The 21,326-nt window shown below is 45.7% G+C and overlaps 1 protein-coding gene and 1 long non-coding RNA gene across 6 annotated transcripts in view; one reads left to right on the top strand and one right to left on the bottom strand.

The window, feature by feature from the left end:
• The window catches only part of GJB2 (gap junction protein beta 2), a 33,872-nt gene extending 12,907 nt beyond the window's left edge, over positions 1-20,965 (top strand). Inside the window, exons 3-4 of one of the 5 annotated variants that reach the window (XR_006586051.1) lie at positions 1,258-1,401; positions 3,537-4,457. Coding sequence is in view for 3 of the 5 variants with exons in the window: in XM_019815796.3 (XP_019671355.1) it covers positions 18,823-19,503 (681 nt within the window). In the remaining 2 variants the exon portion in view is untranslated. The other 4 variants (XM_023248847.2, XM_003980250.6, XM_019815796.3 and 1 more) reach the window with 4 other exon arrangements.
• LOC123380387 lies at positions 11,425-13,392 on the bottom strand. The gene is made up of 2 exons (XR_006586086.1): positions 12,903-13,392; positions 11,425-12,684 (listed from the first exon to the last, which is right to left on the bottom strand). It is a non-coding gene; the product is annotated as an uncharacterized LOC123380387 (long non-coding RNA).
• Positions 20,966-21,326: the final 361 nt, after the last annotated feature.

The raw sequence follows: 21,326 nt of genomic DNA, 5'->3' as shown, positions 1-21,326 counted from the left end.
AATGAGGTGATATCTCATTGTAGTTTTGAATGATATTTCCCTGATGATGAGTGATGTTGAGCATCTTTTCATGTGTCAGTTGGCCATCTGTATGTCTTCTTTGGAAAAATGTCTGTTCATGTCTTCTGCCCATTTTTTAATTGGATTATTTTTTTATATTGAGTAGTATCAGTTCTTTATGTATTGATTTATTGGACATATTTGATATGTATCAGATATATCATTTATTGGATATATCATTTGCAAATATCTTCTACCATTCAGTAGATTGCCTTTTGTTAATTGTTTCCTTCACTGTGCAGAAACTTTTTATTTTGATGTAGTCCCAATAGTTTACTTTTGTTTTTATTTCCCTTGCCTCAGGAGACATATCAGAAAAATGTTGCTATATCCAAGGTCAGAAAGATTACTGCGTGTACACACTTCAAGGATTTGTATGGTTTCAGGTCTCACATTTAGGTCTGTAATTCATTTAGAGTTTATTTTTGTGTATGTTGAAAGAAAGTGGTCCAGTTTCATTCTTTTGCATGTGGCTGTCCAGGTTTCCCAACACCATTTGTTGAAAAGACTGTTTTTTTCCCATTGTATATTCATTCTTCCTTTGTCAAAGATTAATTGACCATATAATTGTGGATTTATTTCTGGGTTTTCTATTCTATTCCATTGATCTATGTGTCTATTTTTATGCCAGTACCATACTGTCTTAATTACTACTGTTTTGTAATATAACTTGAAATCTGCAATTGTGATATCTCCACTTTTGTTTTTCTTTTTCAAGATTGCTTTGACTATTTGAAGTCTTTTGTGGTTTCATATAAATTTTAGGATTGTTTGTTCTAGATCTGTGAAAAATGCTGTTTTTAAAGCTAATATTCTGCAGGTCAAAAGAAGCACACGTGTGGGCTGGGGACAGCTTGGGAGACGTGATGTGAGCCCCCTCGTTCTCCCTCCTGACTCCTCCCTCTGCCAACAGAGGCCAAATCATACCTCGTACAGCTCCACGTTGGATCTCGAGTGCCTCTCCCTGCTACCCTGGCATCATTACCTCTTTCAGGGACCTTACCAGTGGCTTTCCAACTAGCCTTTCCACATCTGTTACTCATTCCCTCCAGTTTCCAGGGTCATTCCACTGAAACCTGGATCTGGGCCGGACACTCACTCACTCAGCAAACTCATACTAAGAGGCTCCTGGGAGTCAGGTTCTGTATTGCGTGTCAGGAGACAGAATGATGACTGAGATATTGTGCCTCTTTACAGTCTAGTGGAGGAGCTAGAGCTACAAACAGAAAATTCTAAAATAATGTGAAAATGCAACAATATGATGGTGATAAACCAAGAGTCATTGGAAGTTGTTGGCGTGGGAGGAGGCAGCCAACCTATCTGGGCAGTGTCCTGAAGAAGGTGAGTCTCAAAAGATGATTAGAAGTTAAGTGGGAGAGAGGGGAGGAATGGAGATTTCTGACGAGACATGGAGGAAGCAACACGGCATACGCAGGAGTAGCAATTTAGTGTGGCTAGCCCCTGAAGTGCCAGGGAGGGAGCGGTGACGGCTGAGTCCAAAAGTGGGCAAAGTCACCACCGAACACAAAGTAAAATCCCAAATCCTCTGACATCAGCAAGTACTTCCAGGTTTCTCCCACTGACGTCTCCGTGCTCCCCACCCCCAGTCTGCCTATGTACGCACTCTGCTTCCTGAGGACTGCTTATTTATCCCCACCTCTGGGCACTGCACCAACTCTCTCCTGCCTAGAATGTCCTCCCTGTCTGCCCCTTCCTCCAGCCTTTCTTTCTAAAGTAATTCAAAGTCTTCATTCCCAAGATTCTCCCTGCCTCGCCCCAGAACCACTCCCTCCTCACCCTCCTCCCCAGGGTTGCCCTGCTTGTGTTTGCACTCCTGTGTTCTCTTTGCTTCCCCTCTAGGGTGGGGGCTCCTGGACAGAAGAGAACAAATTCGCTTTACCCCCAAAACATGTCCCTTCATATAGAGAGTGCCACTATACGTATTGAATTAATTGGGGTCTTGAATACTAATGCCTCTTCTCCCAGTTTTGTGGCATAGCTGTTGGGAAGGAAAGAAGGCTCATTAGCTTGCCATCCTGAGGGGGACCCAACAGTAGCTCTCTGAGGCTCTGCGAGACAACTTCCCCAACCGCCAGAACTGCCGTTGCTATGGTTTCTCCCTCCCACGAGGAGTACTTAGGTGAATGCTGATTGAAGAACAGGGCTCCACTGGCCAAGGCCTTTTCAGGCCATTTTAAGAGGGAAAAAAGTTGGTGAAATGACAGAACGCCTTGAAATTATTCCGATATCAGAGCGCCGTGAGAAAAACTCACCACAGTGAGAAATTAATTGTGAGACCGCAGCCAAAAATCTTTTTAGAGATAATGCTACAGATCTCATCCATCATTAGCCAACCTCAGAAACGTGAAGATACTTGTTAACCTAAATTTATTTCTGGATATGACTTATTAGACACTAAGACGATTGATTTTTATTTATTTATTTTTTTGCTAACATAACTTTTAAATGTATGGATTCAGGATTAATGTGGCATTTTAGATTATAATTAGTACTCAGCTATAAGTAATTGCTTCTAAGCAATTACTAAGCAAAACTAAGAGATTAGTTTCCTATTCAAAACATACCAATACAAGCCAGCGTATACAAGACGGAGATTGTCCCTTCTGACTGGTAGTCAGTATCTAAATCTTCAATGTCCGAAAAATGGAAGGCATAAGCTGAGAGAAGAATTGTTTCATGTTTAACTTTGGCCCTAAAAGAGACCTAAGAGTGGTCTTCTAGATTCTGCTCATAGAAGTCAGCTGTCCAACACTCATCAGGAACTAGTATTTAGGTTCAGTGCTAATACCAAAGAGATGCGCTTGGTAGAAAATGTGCCACAATCTCAAATTTACTTACAAGACGCTTGGGATTTTAAATTTTATCATATCGCGCCTCTTCCCCATACATGACTGTTCTAACACAAACAGAAGATGGGCACCTCTCAGTTGGAACTAGTATTTATAGGGTCAGGATGTGACGTTTGCCCTGAAGCACATCCACATCTGTCAAAATCGTGCTAAGCCCAGTTATAAAATCATAAGGATCAACTTAATGTAGACTACGGGCCATGGTTCCCCCAACACACAGCCCAGGAATCTGTGTTTCTAACAGATTTCTGAGTTGATTTTGATACAGCCAGCCTCAGTCCAGATGCCCATGAGCAGGCAAATTTTCAAATGTCAGTGGGCCAGAGAATTGCCTGAAGTAATTTAGAACGTTTGTCCGGAGTCTAATTTGGTCGGCCTGGGAAGCGGGGGGATTGACATTCTGGCGTTTCCTTGGCTGTCCTCACACTGGTCTTCAGAAACACAGACACGTGCCATTTCAAGCAGGTGCTTTGAAAATAGCTCTACCTCCCCGATGTATCTCCACTCTGGAGACGCATCTGTAAAAGTTGGGCTGTGTTCCGCCCCAGAATGGCAGAAACTGCTATGTAAGCAGCATAGGTTGATTTGTCCCTTTTCGGCCCCTAGGGACTCAAAACAGGAGTGTGTCCGTTCAGCAGCTTGTTCCACACGGGGAAGGGGGCGAAGCTCAGGCGGTCGCCCTGCGTCACACCGTGTCAGCCGTGGCCTCGCTCTGCTCGGGCCGGAGCCTCTGCTCCCGACGGACGGCATCCCCCGTGGTCCGTCTGTTCTCCAGGCCGCTGAGCAGCTCTCTCAAACCCCCTGCGGTCGCCCCTCACTCTCCTCACGAGTCAAACCGCATTCAAGACCTCTGATGAATCTCTCCAGGGTCTACTTTCTGCCTTCATCCTGCTCGGCTTTCTGCTTCCTTTGGTGCCACGAGCCTCGCCACTTTTCCTGCCAGCTCCTTTGCTTTGTTTTGCTGTGGCTATCTTCTTTCTCCTCTCTTTCCAAACGTTCTCCCTTGCCTTCTCCGATATAGACAAAAGGTCAGAAGCCAAGCCCATCACAAGGGGAGAGCCCAGTGTCCCAGTTTGCTCCGTGTCACAGTGGCCGCACCTCTTGGACCTGCAGACAGCCTCAGACGCAGATACCGAGCAGGCCTGAGGCCGAGAGCCACCGTTTCGAGGAAGGCGGTTGCCCGGCACGCATCTTCCCTCTAAGGATGGAAGTAGGTAGGTTGCTGGCTCCAGTTGTTGCTCCGTCCAGCTCCTCCTTCCTCCTAAATGCAAAGTGAGTCTCTTTAAATCGGAGATCCTAATCTCGTGAGTGTCTGCTGCCCTAGGCATTGTACACGATGGGATGTAAACTTTCATGTTACAGAAGAGGAAACAGGCTGAGAGGGATGAGGCATTTCATTTCAGGCCATGTAGTGGATAAGGAAAAAGCAAAGACTTAAGGGGCACCCGGTGGCTCAGTCAGTTAAGCCTCCAACTTCCGCTCGGGTCATGATCTCACCGTCCGAGAGTTCAAGCCCGGCGTCAGACTCTGTGCTGACGGCTCAGAACCTGGAGCCTGCTTCGGATTCTGTCTCCCTCTCTCTCTGCTCCTCCCTCACGCTCTCTCTCTCTCTCTCTCTCTTTCAAATTAAAATTAAAAAAAAAAAAAACATTAAAAGCAAAGACTCAAAATTGGGTGTCACTGACCCATTCTCCCATCGCACTGCTGGGAGTGATGGGGAAGCAGAGGGGGTGTGGACACCACGCCTCAGTTCTTCTTGAAGGCATTTTCCAAGGCCCTGTCTCATTTTCTGCCCTCACACACTACACTCTGGTGCACAGATCTGGTGCGAGAAAGGTACACAACAGCAAGGCTGAGCGTGACCTGCGTGGCGTGACACAAATAACCACAGTGGCTTTTTATTGTTGGTAGCATAACCACTGGATAAAAGTAATGCTCAAAGTGCATATCATTAAAAGCAGAATATACATATATTTTTTCAAAATAGCAATTACTTCTATCAAAGCTCATGATTCAAAGAAAATCCGGACTCATCCATGAGGAAAAACTTAGAAGACTATCACAAATAAGTTTTACATAATAGATCATTTGAAGTAATAAAAACTTCTAAAATCTTATCAAATGATATTTATAAAAAAAATTTAGAAAGTTTTTCAACATTATCTACTGTATAGTTTCAAATAATCAAGCAGGTTATTTCTGGCTCACGTAATGGTGGGTTAGTTTCTCCAAGACAAACCCTACTGCTGAGAACATGTAGAGAAGGTGAACAATGTGAACAGACGTGTATGAAAACTTCCGAGAGCTACCAGAGTAGCAAAGACTTGAAGAGCCAAGATCCCAGCCAGAAAAGATGAGAAGGGAAGTGAACCATCTTATTCACAAGGCATCTGCCAATTTGTAAACAAACAAACAAACAAACAAACAAACAAAAACAAAGTTGAGAGGCTAAGAGGCTAAATAGAGTTTCTGGCAATCTCATGGGGCTAGAAGATCAAAAATTGAACTTGGGGGTCCACCAGAGGACAGGCCCTTGTAAATACCCCCACTCTTTCGGTCTGGACCTCCAAAGGGCTTACTAGGAGTAAGAGTAACCTGAAATCAGGCAACACTCACCAAGCCAAGTTTGAATCCGTTCAGACTTTGGATTGATGATACCGCACCTACCGTAACTGCTTTCCAGAAGCAAAAATAAATGCCCTCCAGACAAAGTTGACATCAGCCCGAGGCTCTAAGTTCCACTTTCAGATTCGCCCTCCTATCAGCCACCCTAGGTTCACTTACTACTCACTGTGCTGGTCTTGAACGCTCTCTTCATTTCTGGCACTTCCGTGTCTTTATTTCTTTCCCTTACTTATTTGTCACAATTTTTAGATAATATTTTGTTGAGAATTCTTATATCTGAAGAGGGAAGAAGAAACTTGTAGCATAGGTCTTCCTAGTATGTTGCCAGAAGTCAAAGTCACCTGGGAAAATCTTTTCTCTCAGTTTCCAAATCTCTTTAAAATCAAAATACACATATATCGAAAAAGTCTTCCCTGAGTCCTGAAGAGATGTTTCTCAAGTACATCCTTATCTCTTCTTTCCTTTTGTCTATATTATTATTTCTTACTATTTCTATGGTAAGTGAAATAAAACTCAAAACTAACAATTTCTCTACTTGTTACAAGGTTTCACAAAACATCTGGAGGAAGAGATTAGTACTGAACTCTAATCCAGGTTTCAAGAAGCTTCCCCCACCACCCCCCGCACCGTGTACTCCTTTGCCGTGACCCACCCCGCCACGACATCTTAATTTAAATTTTGGACCAGTAATTCACAAAGAAAAAATAAATGACAAAGGGAATTAAAGAGGACACAACACATTTCCTAAAACTAAAAGTCTTAGGAATTGGTCAATGAGAAAAATCCTCTATCAGCCACTTCATATAACATGTTTAATGTAATTTTTATGAACCTAAAACATGCTGACACCCTGATCTTGGGCTTTGAGGCTCCATGGTTTCAAAATTGAGGGGAAAAAATTGTTTTTTAAGCCACTCAGTCTCTGGCATTTTGTTATGACAGCCCAAACTGATGAAGATAAGGAGTTTATCAATTTTATTACTATTTTCAAAGAACTAAACTTTAGCTTTGTTGCATTTTCTCCATTATTTGATTTCTAACTCATTGATTTCTTATCTTTATTATTTTCTTCCTCTGCTTACATTGTTTCATTTTTCTTTTTTTCAAGCTTCTTAAGGTAGAAATGTAGATAATCAATTTTAAGCTTTTCTTCTTTTTCTAATGTATACACTTAAAGTAAAAAAATTATCTCTTAGCACTGCTTCAGGTGCATCCTGCAGATTTTGAAGTTTTTCATTTTCATTCATTTTATTTATTTGAAGGATCTCTTATGATTTTTTTCTTTTACCCATTTATGTTTGCTTAATCTCTAAATATCTGGTATAGAAAATACCAAATATAGATAGATAGTAGATAGGTAGGTAGGTGGATAACTAATTTAATTCTGCAAAGGTCAGAAAATATACTCTGCGATTTCCATTCTTTGAAATTTATTGAGGCATGTTGCATAGTTCAGCATGCTTTCTCTCAGCAAACATTTCATGTGCACCTAAAAAATGTATATTATGCAGTTGCTGGGCATAGTGTTCTATAAAGATAAATGAGGTCAAGTTAGTTGATAGTATTATTTTGATGTTCCATATCCTTGCTGATTTTTGTGTAATGTTCTATCAGTTGCTCAGTTATTCTAACTATGAATATAAATTTGTCATTTCTCTCTTTGGTGCTTTCAATTTTGCCTTATGTATTTTAGAGCTCTGTTACTTAGTGCATACACATTTAGGATTGATGTCTTCGTGATGAAATGATCCGTTTGCCATTTGTCTCTTTAATTTGTCTTTTTAATTTGTCTCTTTACTTCTGGTAATCTCCTTGTTTTGAGGTATACACTGAATGGTATAGTGACTTGAGCTTCCCTGTGATTTGGGTTTGCCTTGTATATATTTTTCCAATCCTTTTACCATTCAACCTATTTGTGAGTCTGCTTCTATTGACTGTTTTTTTCCTCCTGATTATGGGTCTCATTTTCCTGTTTCTTCATATGGCTTGTAATTTTTTACTCAGTGCTGATTTTGCATACAAAAGGATTTCCCCGGGGTGTTTTGTTTTTGTTTTTCCAGTGAGTGCAAGTCTTTTTTTTTCTGATAGGTGGCTAGAATGAAGATTTGATCATGCAGATTTATCAAGAGTCAAATTGATCTGGGGCTGAGCTATAGTGTTAATTAAATTGGGTGTACCTCTGGGGGCTCCTGGGTAACTCAGTCGGTTGGGCGTCCCATTTCGGCTCAGGTCATGATCTCCTAGCTCATGAGTTTGAGCCCCGCATCTGGCTCTATACTGACAACTCAGAGCCTGGAATCTGCTTCAGATTCTATGTCCCTCTCTCTGTGTCTTCAGATTCTGTGTCTCCCCCACTTGTGCTCTGTCTCTCTCTCTCTCTCTCTCCCTCTCTCTCTCTCTCTCTCTCTCTCTCAAAAATAGAGGGGTGCCTGGGTGGCTCAGTCAGTTGAGCATCCAACTTTGGCTCAGGTCATGATCTCATGACTCGTGAGTTCAAGCCCCTCTGCTGACAGCTCAGAGCTTAGAGCCTGCCAAGGATTCTGTGTCTCCCTCTCTCTCTGTCCCCTCCCCCACTCATACTCTGTCTCTCACTCTCTCTCAAAAATAAATAAACATTTAAAAAAATATTTTTTTAATTTTTTTGAATTGAGTGTACCTCTAATATCTGATGGAAAAAGGACATTTGCCATTCAGCCCAACCTCAGTTTCCTACACATCCACTGTGGAGTGGCTAGTCTCTTCTATCTTGTCATTGTTTGACACAGACATCATATAGTGTGGGCTCACTTTGACTCCAACTGTAGCACCACTCCAAAATTCAAATAGTGTGAAACTGTGTAATTCTTGGTTGTCTAGACTTGCCTACACTGACACTTTTGCAGTAACACTGTGCAGGGGGAGGGGGCCAGGAGGGAGGGAGGTTGATTATTAAGCCAAGCTATTCATTTTTGCATTTGAGGCACTTCTAAATTCCAATCTGTCTGGCAACCTATATTGTTATTAGTGTCTTGACTGATGTTTTCCTCAACTCTATAAAATCTCTTCATCTACAGGAGGCCTGCTTCTCCACCTTCCCACAAATCAGGAGCTATTCTCCAGATATGAAAGCAGTTGTGGCTCTCCGCTCACCATCACTTCCTATAAGTCAGTTCCACTAAGTTTAATCTGCCCACTTTTCTTTGACAATTGCCAATAGACTTTCATTTTAGCAGGGTTTTTGTTGTTACCATAGGAATAATGGTATTTTTCATTCTATACTCTAATTTGAAGCAGAGCCATAATACTGTTTGTAATAGCAAAAGATCAGAAACATGGAATCATGGAAAATTACATGGCTTTTAATTAAATTTTTATATAATCATATAAGGAATACTATGAAGCTATGTGAAAGATGAGGAAGCTCTTTATTTATTTGCAGAAAAAGATTTCCATGATATATTAAGTGAGAAAAGCAAAGTGCACAATAGGGTGTACAATGCTCTACCTTTTGTATAAGAGAGGGAAGAAAAATCATCTATATATAGACTCATAGAGATTCATATCACATACAAACATCACAGATCAGTTTTCGCATCTGTAGAATGACATTAAAAATACTTTCCTCAGAGTTATGCAATAAAATAAACATAAAACATTTGGCTCACTTCATGATATCAAGTTCTAGATAAATGATTAACACAATGACCTTTGCATTGGATTATCCCAGAGATGCCTTCATTTATGTTACACACTCGAATTAGTTATTCAAATATGTTACGTTTGCAGTGGCCTATTTTTGCCTTTGGTAAATTACAAGCAGGGACTGTATCTTTCCAAGGCCTATCCATCTACTAACCTAGTATGTAATGTCATATAGCCTGTAAGAAAAAAAAAAAATGAGTGTTTCCCATCATATGGTGATTGAGATGATACCAAGACCCTCCAGACTGACCACTACCATCTTTGTTGACGGTTCACACTGTGAACGAGGCCCCCATAGTACTAAGAGAAGAGCCCTGTACTCTAAATTCCTCACTATCACTGGTTTATTTCAAAGGCAATAAAGAAATCATAAAAGACGTTATGCTTATTGACTCCTCTTACCCAGAGCACCATAGTTCAATCCATACTTTTGACCATAAAAGTCTCCATCTGGTTCTTTAAACACATAATCTATTAAAAAGGCTGATCCATGACTTTTGAGCGGACTAGACATTACAGCATTACATGCATCTGTTTTTGACAATCCTATCAAGTTAGCGAAAGACCTAACCAAATGTTGCTCTTGCTTCTCACCCGTCCCAGAACCCAACATACTCAGATGGGAGAGGGGCATTCACACCGCATACTCAGATCGGAAAGAGGCAACAGGGAAGCAGATCTAATGGAAGGAGGTCATTTACCAGCCGGAACTAAAGTTCTTGAGCGATTCGACCACCAGTAACTCTCATCAGCTTGGGGTTTCTGGGACCTTGAGTCTGGGAGCTCAAATACAACACAGCAGAGCTGGGAGGCTGCTCTTAGGGCCCAGATATCACTCCCTCGGTACACTCTTCACCTAGGCCACAGTGATATGTCTGTTTCTCTGGAAACGGAATGGCACAGTGACTTTCCGGCTTTTTGTGACAGGGATCTACAGCAAGAAGTACACTTTACATCGGGTCCAGTGCATACGTGTGGATGTGAGTATGAAAACACAGGAAATATTTCATGAAACGTTTCATAGAATGTTGCTTAAACCCTAAGAGCAATTCATTCTGATATTTTCTATTCTGTCCTATTTCATTTAATTTGGTGGGGGCATGGGGAGGAAAGAAATTTATTTCTCAGGACAAGCAACACTGGACTAGAAGAAAAGATTATCCTTTTATCTCCCACTATCTTCCAAGTACGTGCATTTTACAAAAACTTCCTGGCAAGTCTTCCCAGCGCCATCTACTGTACCCTCTGGGTATTGCAAGTGCCCTTTTTTTTTTTCCCCTGGCACAAAGATATTTTTTTTAAGGATGAGATTGTATCACAGAGCTCTACACACCAACATGTGCGTAGAACACAGAACAGAAATGACTCCCCCAACACAGAAATGACTCCAAAATAGTTTATGAAGTTTAGACTAATAGCTAACACACAAACCCAGTTCTGAATCCTCAGACCAAAGACTTCACATCCAATTCCAGAAGAGGGGCTTTCTAAGTCAGAGAACATCCACCTGATTGGAACCTCAGTAGCAAAACTGGCTGTGTAATCAGGGGTTTCCAGAGAGTGACAAATTTAAATTCAGGACATTCTACACTAGCATTTCATAGAAATCTGCTGTAGTCTATCAAATACAATAACCAGGGAATCTCTCTGTAGTCCCTTGTCAAACCTCTGTCTGTGATTTTTTTACTAAGCAACTCATGAGTGTTTACTGTGCCCTAACTTATTCCAAAAGCTCTTTAAGATGATTTGTAACACAAACTAAAATGTAGAAATCTCTTTTGTTCCTTTGTGAATGGTGCAGAACTTCCATTTTGATAAGTCATCACAGCTTACAGAATTTAATTTTTATATTCACTAGAAATAAATTTTATCTACCAGTTTGCCTGTGGATTGATAGCTCTGGATTCGTTTCTGACAAACATGTGCTCTGATACAAATACATTTGGAAGTATCTTTGTAATTTCTCCATCATCTGCTTAAATAATCATAAAAGAGCTACACTGATGTATTTGCAAGTAAGAGCATACACTCCTCCAGTAAAACAAAAGAAATCAACTTATTTTACTACTGCCTTGCCACTGAGACACATTCAGCACCATGAATCTCCCCCAAATATTTTATGTGTGAATATAAGAATAGAATGAGGAAAATGGAAAGACTTACAACAGTTTTAGTCACACTCAAAAGCTGGCATTTTTATGAGATGACTTTAATTTGAAAGTGAAGAAAAGAATAAATTATTGAAGTCTGAGATCTTTTTTCTTAACTCTTTGAATGTAACAACTGATTTTTTTTTTCCCTAAGTGATTTGACATTAACAATTTTCAGGATACATAAATAAGGGTGTGGGTTAATGATGCAGAGGGAAATCATAGGGAAATGGTATTCTCCTGTAATAATTATTCACAAAAATTTTAAAGGCTTACTTTTAAAGATCACTCCTGCTTTTAAATCATATTATCATATGTAAGTAATCATTAATTACCCAGATATGCCAAGGGTTCATTGTATCTTCAGTTTCCGACTGCTATTTTGAAGGAGGCTGAACTTTCTGGAATTTTTGCCAATTATTAATATGATGAATAATATTTCAATAGCCAAGTCAAGAGAGTGGGTCTAGACCAGTAGCTAACGACTCTAATAACTGATAGCTAAGAGACATTCAATGATTCTAACTTGCCCTAAAACTGCCAAGGTTTCGGACGGGGACTCCATTCTCTCACAAGTCTCTTCTTGTCTTGAAATATTTTCTGCTATCTCCTACATATGATTTGTGTGTCAGAAATTTCACTGAGACATTTTTTATATGCATTCAGATCATCCTTCCCAGAGGGCATCCAAGGGGCTGCCCCATTAGGCAGCTGGCAAGCAATCATCCATTAAAATATGTGAAGAAATATCATTTTTCTCACACTGATTTCTTACACAAGAACAACTTCTTTCCTTCTGGTCCATTTATAAAACAGCTGTCAAATTAAAACCCTGAATAGCTTCAAATATTCACATTTCACCTTACAACCTGACAACTGCATCACTTTAAATGCCTGCATACAAGTTCAACTCAATTATAAACACCTGGGGTTTGCCTGCTTGCTACTAAGCATGTATGTAAAAATATTCATCATATGTGTCTCTGACACTCCAAAGTGACAACGTGTGGCTGTAACAGATCTCATCAGTTAAGCATCAATAGCTACTCGCTACGTGCCCGAGTTTCCCCGGGAATTGCTTCATTCAAGACCGCTTCAGGAGACACCAGAGTTTTTTCCATAAAGCCGAGTCAAAAAACATTCTCTATATTGTTCAGTGCCTGCAGGTTAAGAAGACAGAGGTATACCAATCAAGGAGCAGGCACGTGCTGGGCATCTGCTATGCTCCGGGCCCCGGGAAGCCTGGAGTGGAGGGCAGAGCTTTCTCCAGGGGCTGGTCAGTTTAAAGATGAAGACGTCTGAAAACAGGGGACAAAATTAAGGCTTATTTTCAGTGTTTCCATTTAACAAAGTAATGCTTTTAGCCCGAAGGAAAAAAAGACAGCAATAGGATTATGCTATTCACAAAATGATTACAGGATTTACAAAACTATTAATTTGTGGTGTGACCTCCTAATTGTAAGTCTAAGCTCATGTGGACATAACTTTAAATATCCCAACTTTTTTTCCATCGTACCTCTTCTTTTCTTCCTCCTCTACTCTGGACGACACAAAAATATATATTTAAGATGTTCTGTCTTGAAGAAATTCAAGTCTGGTAAGGAAGAAAACACCAATACAGAAAACAATACAAATCACACAAAACAGAATAAAATCAGGTCGAGACTTAAGAGCTGCAGGAAGCCTAGCTACATAGCCCCAAATAGGAGCAGCTGTGATATACAATTAGCCCACAACGCACACTAATTATGCAAATCAGGAGAGTAAGTCCGGGAAAACAAGGAAAAGGAAGTTGAACAGCAACCTGTAATCAGGAGACACACACTAAAACCTGAGGTGAAATTTTTCAATGGGGGAAAGTGACTCAACTTGCAGTCTCCAAACCACCTTTACCAGCAAGCTTCCTACGATGGTTCTAGACCCTTCCTTCATTCTGACCCAAGCAGGGCTCTAACCGGTTCCTAAACAGTGCTGTTCCAGAAAGTAACTGAAGGGAGGAGCCACCGGCCGGCTCCACAACGTCCACCCCCTCCACCCCGGCCCCCGTGCCCCCCACCTTCCACCCTGAGACGCCTCCTACCTCAACTGTGATGTGCGCTCAGACCCAGCAGGTTCATTCCTCCACTCCACCCGGCTTTGCCTTGTAATTTCTAAAAAGCCGATTCAGCACATCTCTCAGATGGGCCATGCAAGGGCTTTCGGCAACTCTTGGGCCTCTGTCTCTTCATGAACAGACACTCCCTCCTAGACTAAGACTCAGAGCTGGAAGGTGGGGTCGCAACCACGGGGAAAAGCTCACATTCGCCCATACGAGAATGGCCTGAGTTGGCCCATGGCCACGGGGCACCAGTCTTACAAGGAAAAGTTAAGGCTTTCACGCCAATGGGGATAATCATGGGAAATCCGTTTTTGAAGCTGGATCTGCGCTGTCAGGATGAATCATCATCTTTGCTTAACATAAAACTGAGCCTGAGAACGGCTTGCCCACCCTTCCACACTGGCCGCTCTTTGCAGAAATCAAGGTACCTGAGCAGTGACAGCCACCCACGCTTGGCGCTATTTCCCCAACGCGTCCTGCTCTGGCAGTTTTGGTTCTCCATCCGCTTGATTTGTGCATATCCCCCTTCTGTCAACCTGCATCTCGAGACCTCGAAATACCCGACCAAATGTGAACCATGAGACTTCCTAATCCGGGATGAAGCTTCTGGGAGAACTGAGCGGCCCAGGATCCGCTCCCCTTTCATGGTGTGCGCGTGCAGGGGGAGGAGGGGTGGGTAGATGTCATTCATAGCCTCTATTTTCTGAATCATCTGGGTCGCCCCCGCCCCAAACCGAGCAACTAACTGCCTTGGCGATTTCTCCGCGGCGGGAGGAGGAGGAAGCGGCAGGGCCCAGGGGGGCACCGTCTGCCGGGGCGCGCATGGCGGCACGTCCAGGGCCCACGGAGACGGCCGTGCCAGCCTTGGCAAGAGCAAGACTTGTCTCCCCCAGCCGCCTCCAACCCTAGCCCTTAGCATATTGTCGAACGTGGTCGAATCAAAAAGGGAATCCAGGCAGGCGCTGGCTGAGTTGGCCTGTGAGATTCGGGGGGGAGAAAGAAGCAGGGACTTGGCCAGCCCTGGTGGCCCACCCGCCTGCCACTCCGAACCCAAAATCCAAGGCGGGAACAGACCCTGTGTCACCGCCCCGCAGCGGAACTGGAACCTCCACAGCCTGAGCTTCAATCTTCAAATCGTCGGGAACTCCTGTTTTCCCAATAATTAAAAAACGAGTAAAGCAGAGCTTTAAATGCAATAGTACTCTTTGGACTAAAGCAGAATAACAATAACAGCAACAACGACTGTCCTTTAACCCCACCCATCCCCAAAATGCAGGGAGCCGAGGCTTGGGGCTTTGCATCCTCCTCTGGTCGCCAGGTCCAGCCCCCCGCCGCTCCGACCCTGGGCGGAGGGGCTGGGGGGGGGGGGGGGGGCGAGGGGGGGGCGGGGAGTGGCGCGCACGGGGACTCGGGGAAATCCAGGCGCTCAGGGGTGCTTGGGGCACCGTGCGGCCCGGGCTCCCCGGGACTTCGAGGGGCGATGGGGGGCGTCGGGGTCCCGGAAAGCCCCGGCTACCGGGGAGGCCCCGCGCGCCCCGCCCGCCGCAGGGGAGGGAGGCCGGGCAGCGAGGTGCCGCCCCCTCCGTAACTTTCTAAATGGCTTTGGGGGAAGAGGCGGAGTGTCGGGTGCGGTTAAAAGGCGTCGCTGGAGCAGGCAGGTGTCGAGGACCCGTAGCGCCCGGCGCGCTCCGCACTCCGGGACTCCCAGCCAGTCGGCGGCGCCCCAGCCCGCAGCGAGCGCGGAGGCGGCCCCGGCCGGGACCGGCCCAGACCCCGCCAGAGCGCGCCGCCGCCACCCGGGACCCCCTCGCCGCCCGCCGCCCGCCCCCGGCCCCGCCGAGCGCTCCCTCCCGCACAGGTGAGGCCGCGCCGCAAGTGCGCCCGACTCTCGGCGCCCCGGGGACAGCTAGGGCTGGGGGACCCGGCGCCGGGAGGGACCCCGGGACGGCCTAGGGCCGGGGGACCCCGCGCCAGGAAGGACGGCCGGGACTGGGGGACCCGGCGCCGGGAGGGACCCCGGGACGGCCTAGGGCCGGGGGACCCCGCGCCAGGAAGGACGGCCGGGACTGGGGAACCCGGCGCCGGGAGGGACCCCGGGACGGCCTAGGGCCGGGGACCCCACGCCAGGAAGGACGGCCGGGACTGGGGGACCCGGCGCCGGGAGGGACCCCGGGACGGCCTAGGGCCGGGGACCCCGCGCCAGGAAGGACAGCCGGGACTGGGGGACCCGGCCGCGTCCGGGCAACCCGGATCCCGCGAGCTGGACACGCGCGCTGAGGCCCCTGCGCCGTCCCTGTCCCGGGCGGTCGCGGCAGCGGACCTGGGGCGGGGAGGCGAGGGGCGAGCGCGGACGTCTGGAAAGGGAGCGGCTCAGGCCGAGCTCTGAAATTCGAATCGGGCTGCTCGGGCCGGATTTGCAGCAGCGCCGGAGAAGGGGACGTGGTAACCGAAGCCGGGGCCGTGACCGGGCTGGGCGCGCGGGGCGGGGGAGGGGACCGTTCCGGCTCAGCGTGACGAGTGTCGAGACACTCCTGGGGGAGATTCTCGCTCTGCTGCCCGGTCGCCGTAACTGCGGCCACCTGACCTGTTCCGTTGGCCGAAGGATTAGTTCAGAAAGTGGCAGAAAGTCGTGGGCAAAGCAGGAAGCCTTCGCAGCAGGAAACTGACCTTCACCTCCTGCGCTGCCCTGGGGAGGGAAGTCACTCAGGTCGAGGTCCGGCCGGATTAACTAGCACTCCCTGCCCCCGCGAGCCCGGAGACCTAGACGCGGCCTGAAGCTGAGGTTGGTTTGGTTGCTTGCCTTTTTCCCCAACAGTCAAGAGCGTTTGTCCCCAGGTGGCGTTTCCCAGCTGGAAAGAACGCTCTCAGGACACCTTTTACAGACGAGGTAGCCTGCAGCTGAGAAGCGTGTTCTGTAGGACGGGCCGCGTTAGCCCTTCGGTGCCCCCTCACTGGCAGGAGGAAATAAGCCCAAAAGGCGTGTGTCCTCCAAGCTTTCCGACAGGCGGACACGTAGGACCACGACCACTTACTTGGGACTCTGTCTTGAGATGGGTGGCGACGGCCATGTCCCCATTAGTCCTTTGAGTCTCTTTCAAATGTAGTGTGCTTAGTCAGTCACAGTTACAGACACCTGTGAGGGGGTGGGGGCGCTCTGTGGAGAGGTCAACCATCCAAAAAGTGAGGACTGAGAAGAAGGTAAAGGGGTCAAGAGCTCCTTTTGCCTTTTCTGGGACCTGGTGATTCACCCGGTGCCTTCCCCGAAGACCTGAAGCAGCTTCTCAACCCACTTCTGGCCCAACTCCAGACAATGACAGGGTGGTGTGGGCCAGGTAGGAGCCTGCCCATGACCCATCTGCCAGGTCAGGAAAGGCAGGAGGGCAGCTCCCTGGGTGATCTGAATGCCGAGGACAATTCCATCCTGCTTGGCTAGTCCATCTTGACCTATCACCCCCGCCTCTCCTGCGGAGCGCATTGTAATTTGCTCCTTTTCCTAAGAGGATCTTTAAAGCAGATCCTTTAAAGGATCAAGAGCTTTACAAAACGACAGTATCTTTCTCAGCTGATGGTGATTGGACTGGTTTACAAAAGAGCATGTGATCCTTGGTAGCGCAGAAGAGGCCAAGGCGTAAGGACCACCCTAGATTTTTAGTCGGACGTATTGACTTAAACCAGGGACAGTTTATTTCGGTGAGTGTTCTGCTCTCCACTCGGTGCTGATGAAGAACCGGACTGTCTAATTTCATGATACTGTTTGGTTCAAAGATGAATTTTGGTTCACCTGAGGACCTCCCAGACAGTCTGTCTAAAGGGTCGGGGCTGAACCCAGACTAAACCACAGTTTCTTCCAGTCGATGTGTCTCTTTGTCAAGCTGAGTAGGTCTCAATGTGTCTCAAGCATATTTCAATCTTCCGGAATTTTTGTGTCTGTGACTCTTCTCCGTGTCTCTCCTGCCTCCTCTGACCAGGATGGCGTCGGATGGCTCCGGCCGGATCTTAGTGCCCCACAGCAGTGCCCAAGATGGGGCGCAGTGACGAAAGGCATTCGTTCCCAGCTTGCTTAGGAAGTCCATCAGGAAACGGGACCCAACTTGTTCCAAGTGGGGAGAGCATTATGCTTTTAAGTAAGAGAAGAAGGAGGATTCACTACCAGCTTAGAAGGGGTGGAAAACCGATCACTCACCAGAGTTGTGGAGAGGTGGAATCTTGTTTACAAGAGGGGTTGATTGAGACAGTTGGGCTGTAACTACGAATAAATGAAGGCAGTTCATATCCTGGGATGAAGAGAAGGCCACTGTCTCATGGCAGATTGATCACAGGCTTCTCCAAATCCCTTTTCCATGAGTAGCAGGCTTTGGTTCTGAACTTCAATACAGTGACTCATCTTGTAGGGCCGGTGACCGGGGAATCACGGAGTTAAATTTGCTGTCCTTTTTCTTAATGTGCACCTTTAGAAACGCCTCTAAATTAAAACCATGACCCACAAGGAAAAATGCACAATTACAGCCGTCACCAAACAGCTGTATCCCTCAGTACTAACCGAGCAAATCAGTCCCACCCCACCGTGGCAGTGAGGACCACCCATCCAGACACAGAAAGTATGTGCAAAAATCCATGCATCGTGGCTTTCCTCCATGGGGAGACTAATTCTCACCTGTTCCTTTTCATATAGAAAAAGGAAGTGAAGCCTTCTGTGAAATTTTAACCTGGGAGTGCCTCAAATGTAAACTTTACCACCGGTAACAGTCATTTCACTGTTATATCCCAAATCCATGAAAGTGAACCGAAATGTTTTCAAGGGAGGTAGCTCTGCAGGGAGTTGGTCTGTTGGCCTTTAAGGCAAGGCCGGCCTCAGCCAGCCTCGGTCCCGGTGGTACCGTCCAAAACCTGAGGCTAGCGGGCAGAAGTAACAGGCGGGTCCCGTTCAGGTGCGGAGTGACCCGCGCAGTCCGCAGAGTGCAGAGTTCGGTCAGCACTAATTAGTGCCTTTAAGTTAGCAAGTACTTTTGCTGTGGCGCTCCTCCTCCACCCCCCGCATCTCTGTTATGTGCCAAGCACGGGGTGAATTCTTCCCGGGAACACGCTAGTCTTTATTAGACAACACATACGAACACGTTCCAGGCGGTTTGGGAACTATGCGTCTAATCCTACAGCGAGCTGGGCTGGTTTTGTTTTCATCGTTTTGGGTGAGGTTGCGTAAGAGTTGGTATTTGCTCGCGAGGAGGTTTAAGAGTGCTCACTCACCGGGGACCCGGAGAAGTCTCCCCAGTTCCGTCCTGACGAGTCACGCCTGTGTTGTGTTCGCTTTGCCTTTTCCAGCACACACGGCCCGGAGGAGATGGATTGGAGCACGCTGCAGACCATTCTGGGGGGCGTCAACAAACACTCCACCAGTATTGGGAAAATCTGGCTCACCGTCCTCTTCATTTTCCGCATTATGATCCTTGTCGTAGCCGCGAAGGAAGTGTGGGGAGATGAGCAAGCCGATTTCGTCTGCAACACTCTACAGCCTGGGTGCAAAAATGTGTGCTACGATCACTATTTCCCGATCTCTCACATCCGACTCTGGGCTCTCCAGCTGATCTTCGTGTCCACGCCGGCTCTCCTGGTGGCCATGCATGTTGCATACCGGAGACACGAGAAGAAAAGGAAGTTCATTAAGGGGGAGATAAAGAATGAATTTAAGGACATTGAAGAGATCAAAAGCCAGAAGGTCCGTATCGAAGGGTCACTGTGGTGGACCTACACCAGCAGCATCTTCTTCCGCGTCATCTTTGAAGCAGTCTTCATGTACGTCTTCTACATCATGTACGACGGGTTCTCCATGCAGCGCTTGGTGAAGTGCAACGCGTGGCCTTGTCCCAATACAGTGGACTGCTTTGTTTCCAGGCCCACGGAGAAGACCGTCTTCACGGTTTTCATGATCGCGGTGTCTGGAATTTGCATCCTGCTAAATGTCACCGAATTGTGTTATTTGCTAATTAGATATTGTTCTGGAAAGTCCAAAAAACCAGTTTAACGCATTACCCAGCCAGTGGATAAAAGAGAGGGTGAAAAGGAGGAGGCACAGACAGGTGCTTTGCCGTCAAGGCACGGTCACCAGCATTTCCCGAGATACAGATTCCTATCTTAAACGCAACCATTTGAAACTGCTCTGGATGTCAGTGAAACTCCAGATGCCTCCACCAGAGCTCTCCTCTCCTAAAGCTTGAAAACAAAGGCATGATTCTGTGCCCATGCTGATTTTCACTAAAATTAGTTCCAGTGAGGCCCCGGGCCGCTAGGGCTTGTGGGTGTGGGCTGTCTCCTATTTTAAACAAAGGACATCAGCATTTCTTTCTCTTTCTTGGAGGAAAGGAGAGAAACGCCAGGTTCTAAAGAGGATGCTGAGAAGGCTTGCTTGATCTCCTTAAGGGTCTCTTTGCCGTTTTCCCTGAATTAAAGGTGAACATAGAGATTCTTGGTTCTTTTATTCGCTTGGGGAGTTTTAGTCTGTAACAATGGACAGGGTTATCTAACGCTTCAAACTCTGTTGTGCTTTTTTAAGTGAAAACTTTAAAATGGGATAGATGTTCTTTTGATCCGTAAGATGTTCTGAAAACCGTGATATGTTCACCCTGTTTCAAAGGCTCAGATTCTGATATGCAAACGGTGTGCAATTAGATACTGTCATTGAGTTTAAAATAGAGCCTTTCAGTTATGAGTAATTTGCAGCGCCCCTGCGAGGCTGGTGGCTGTATTCATTGTGGTATGTAGCCCGTAAACGCATTTCAGCCTCTCACACGTGAAACGAACTACAAGTTCTTAGGGGTGGCTTGTATTAGCAAAGAGCCTTATTTCAAAACCTTAGGTGTAATTCTGCATGAGAAGTACACGCTGGATGGACCACCAGCTACTACTGACTACAGGCTGGGGCAAGCCACCCTCTCTACAGTGTTTGCCCTTTCCATTACGGTGGTCAACAGTGGGAGCACTGGCTTAAAGAGGCTGCTTGGGAGTGCTTCATTGCCACAGTACAATTTAATGGTGCAGAACAAAATGGGGGGAGTGGTAGTTACTGTTTGCAAAGAATAGATGGAAACAAAATTTTAAAGAATTTAGATGGACTCGAAATTCTAATGATTAAAAATGAGTTTCGTCTACTTCAAAAGTTTGCTTCCCTCTTTAGCATCCGGTTTTCTTAAGTGAAAATAGAATTGGTAGGCATTTGTTTTTCAATAGAAATTAGAGTTTAGATAAATATTTAGGTGTTCTATGGGACAAACTGGACCCTAATATTATCACTGTGCTTGACATGGTTTCCAAAAAATGGTACTCGACATACTTTCGTGAGGGTAAACACTTTTCTGTCGCCAAGAATAGCACTGTAAAAACATTTTGTAATAATAAATCATAGCTTTAATTCCATGCTTGTAACTAAATAATTTTGTAATGTCTCAAATGTCATTTAAAATATTAAATATAATTAATTCGTAAAATAACTATTTAAAATCTCTTACAGTTTTTAATAGAAGAGCAGGTTTTATTTTAACCCATAGCCAGTGTTCTATGTTAATATTTTATATTTTATAACGCCAACTCGGTAAATTACCAGGGTGTCCATCCACCATTCTGGGATTCTTCTGCCCGGGTACAGGAAAGCCTCTGTCACCAGAAAGATTGACAGGAGAGGGGGAAAGAGTATTTTTGTCCAGCCGCATGCTCACCTCCAACAGGCTTTTGACAAACACACGTGCAGCACGACGTGTGGACCGGATTTGTAACCTGCAGGATGCCAAGTTGGGTTCACGTGACCGGTTTGGCTCCTAGAAGAATCACGGGAGCCGAAAATGTCATTCATGG

The sequence above is a fragment of the Felis catus genome, chromosome A1 (assembly GCF_018350175.1).
Source record: "Felis catus isolate Fca126 chromosome A1, F.catus_Fca126_mat1.0, whole genome shotgun sequence".
Lineage (NCBI taxonomy): Eukaryota > Metazoa > Chordata > Mammalia > Carnivora > Felidae > Felis > Felis catus.
This window is presented reverse-complemented; position numbering and strand designations above follow the sequence as displayed.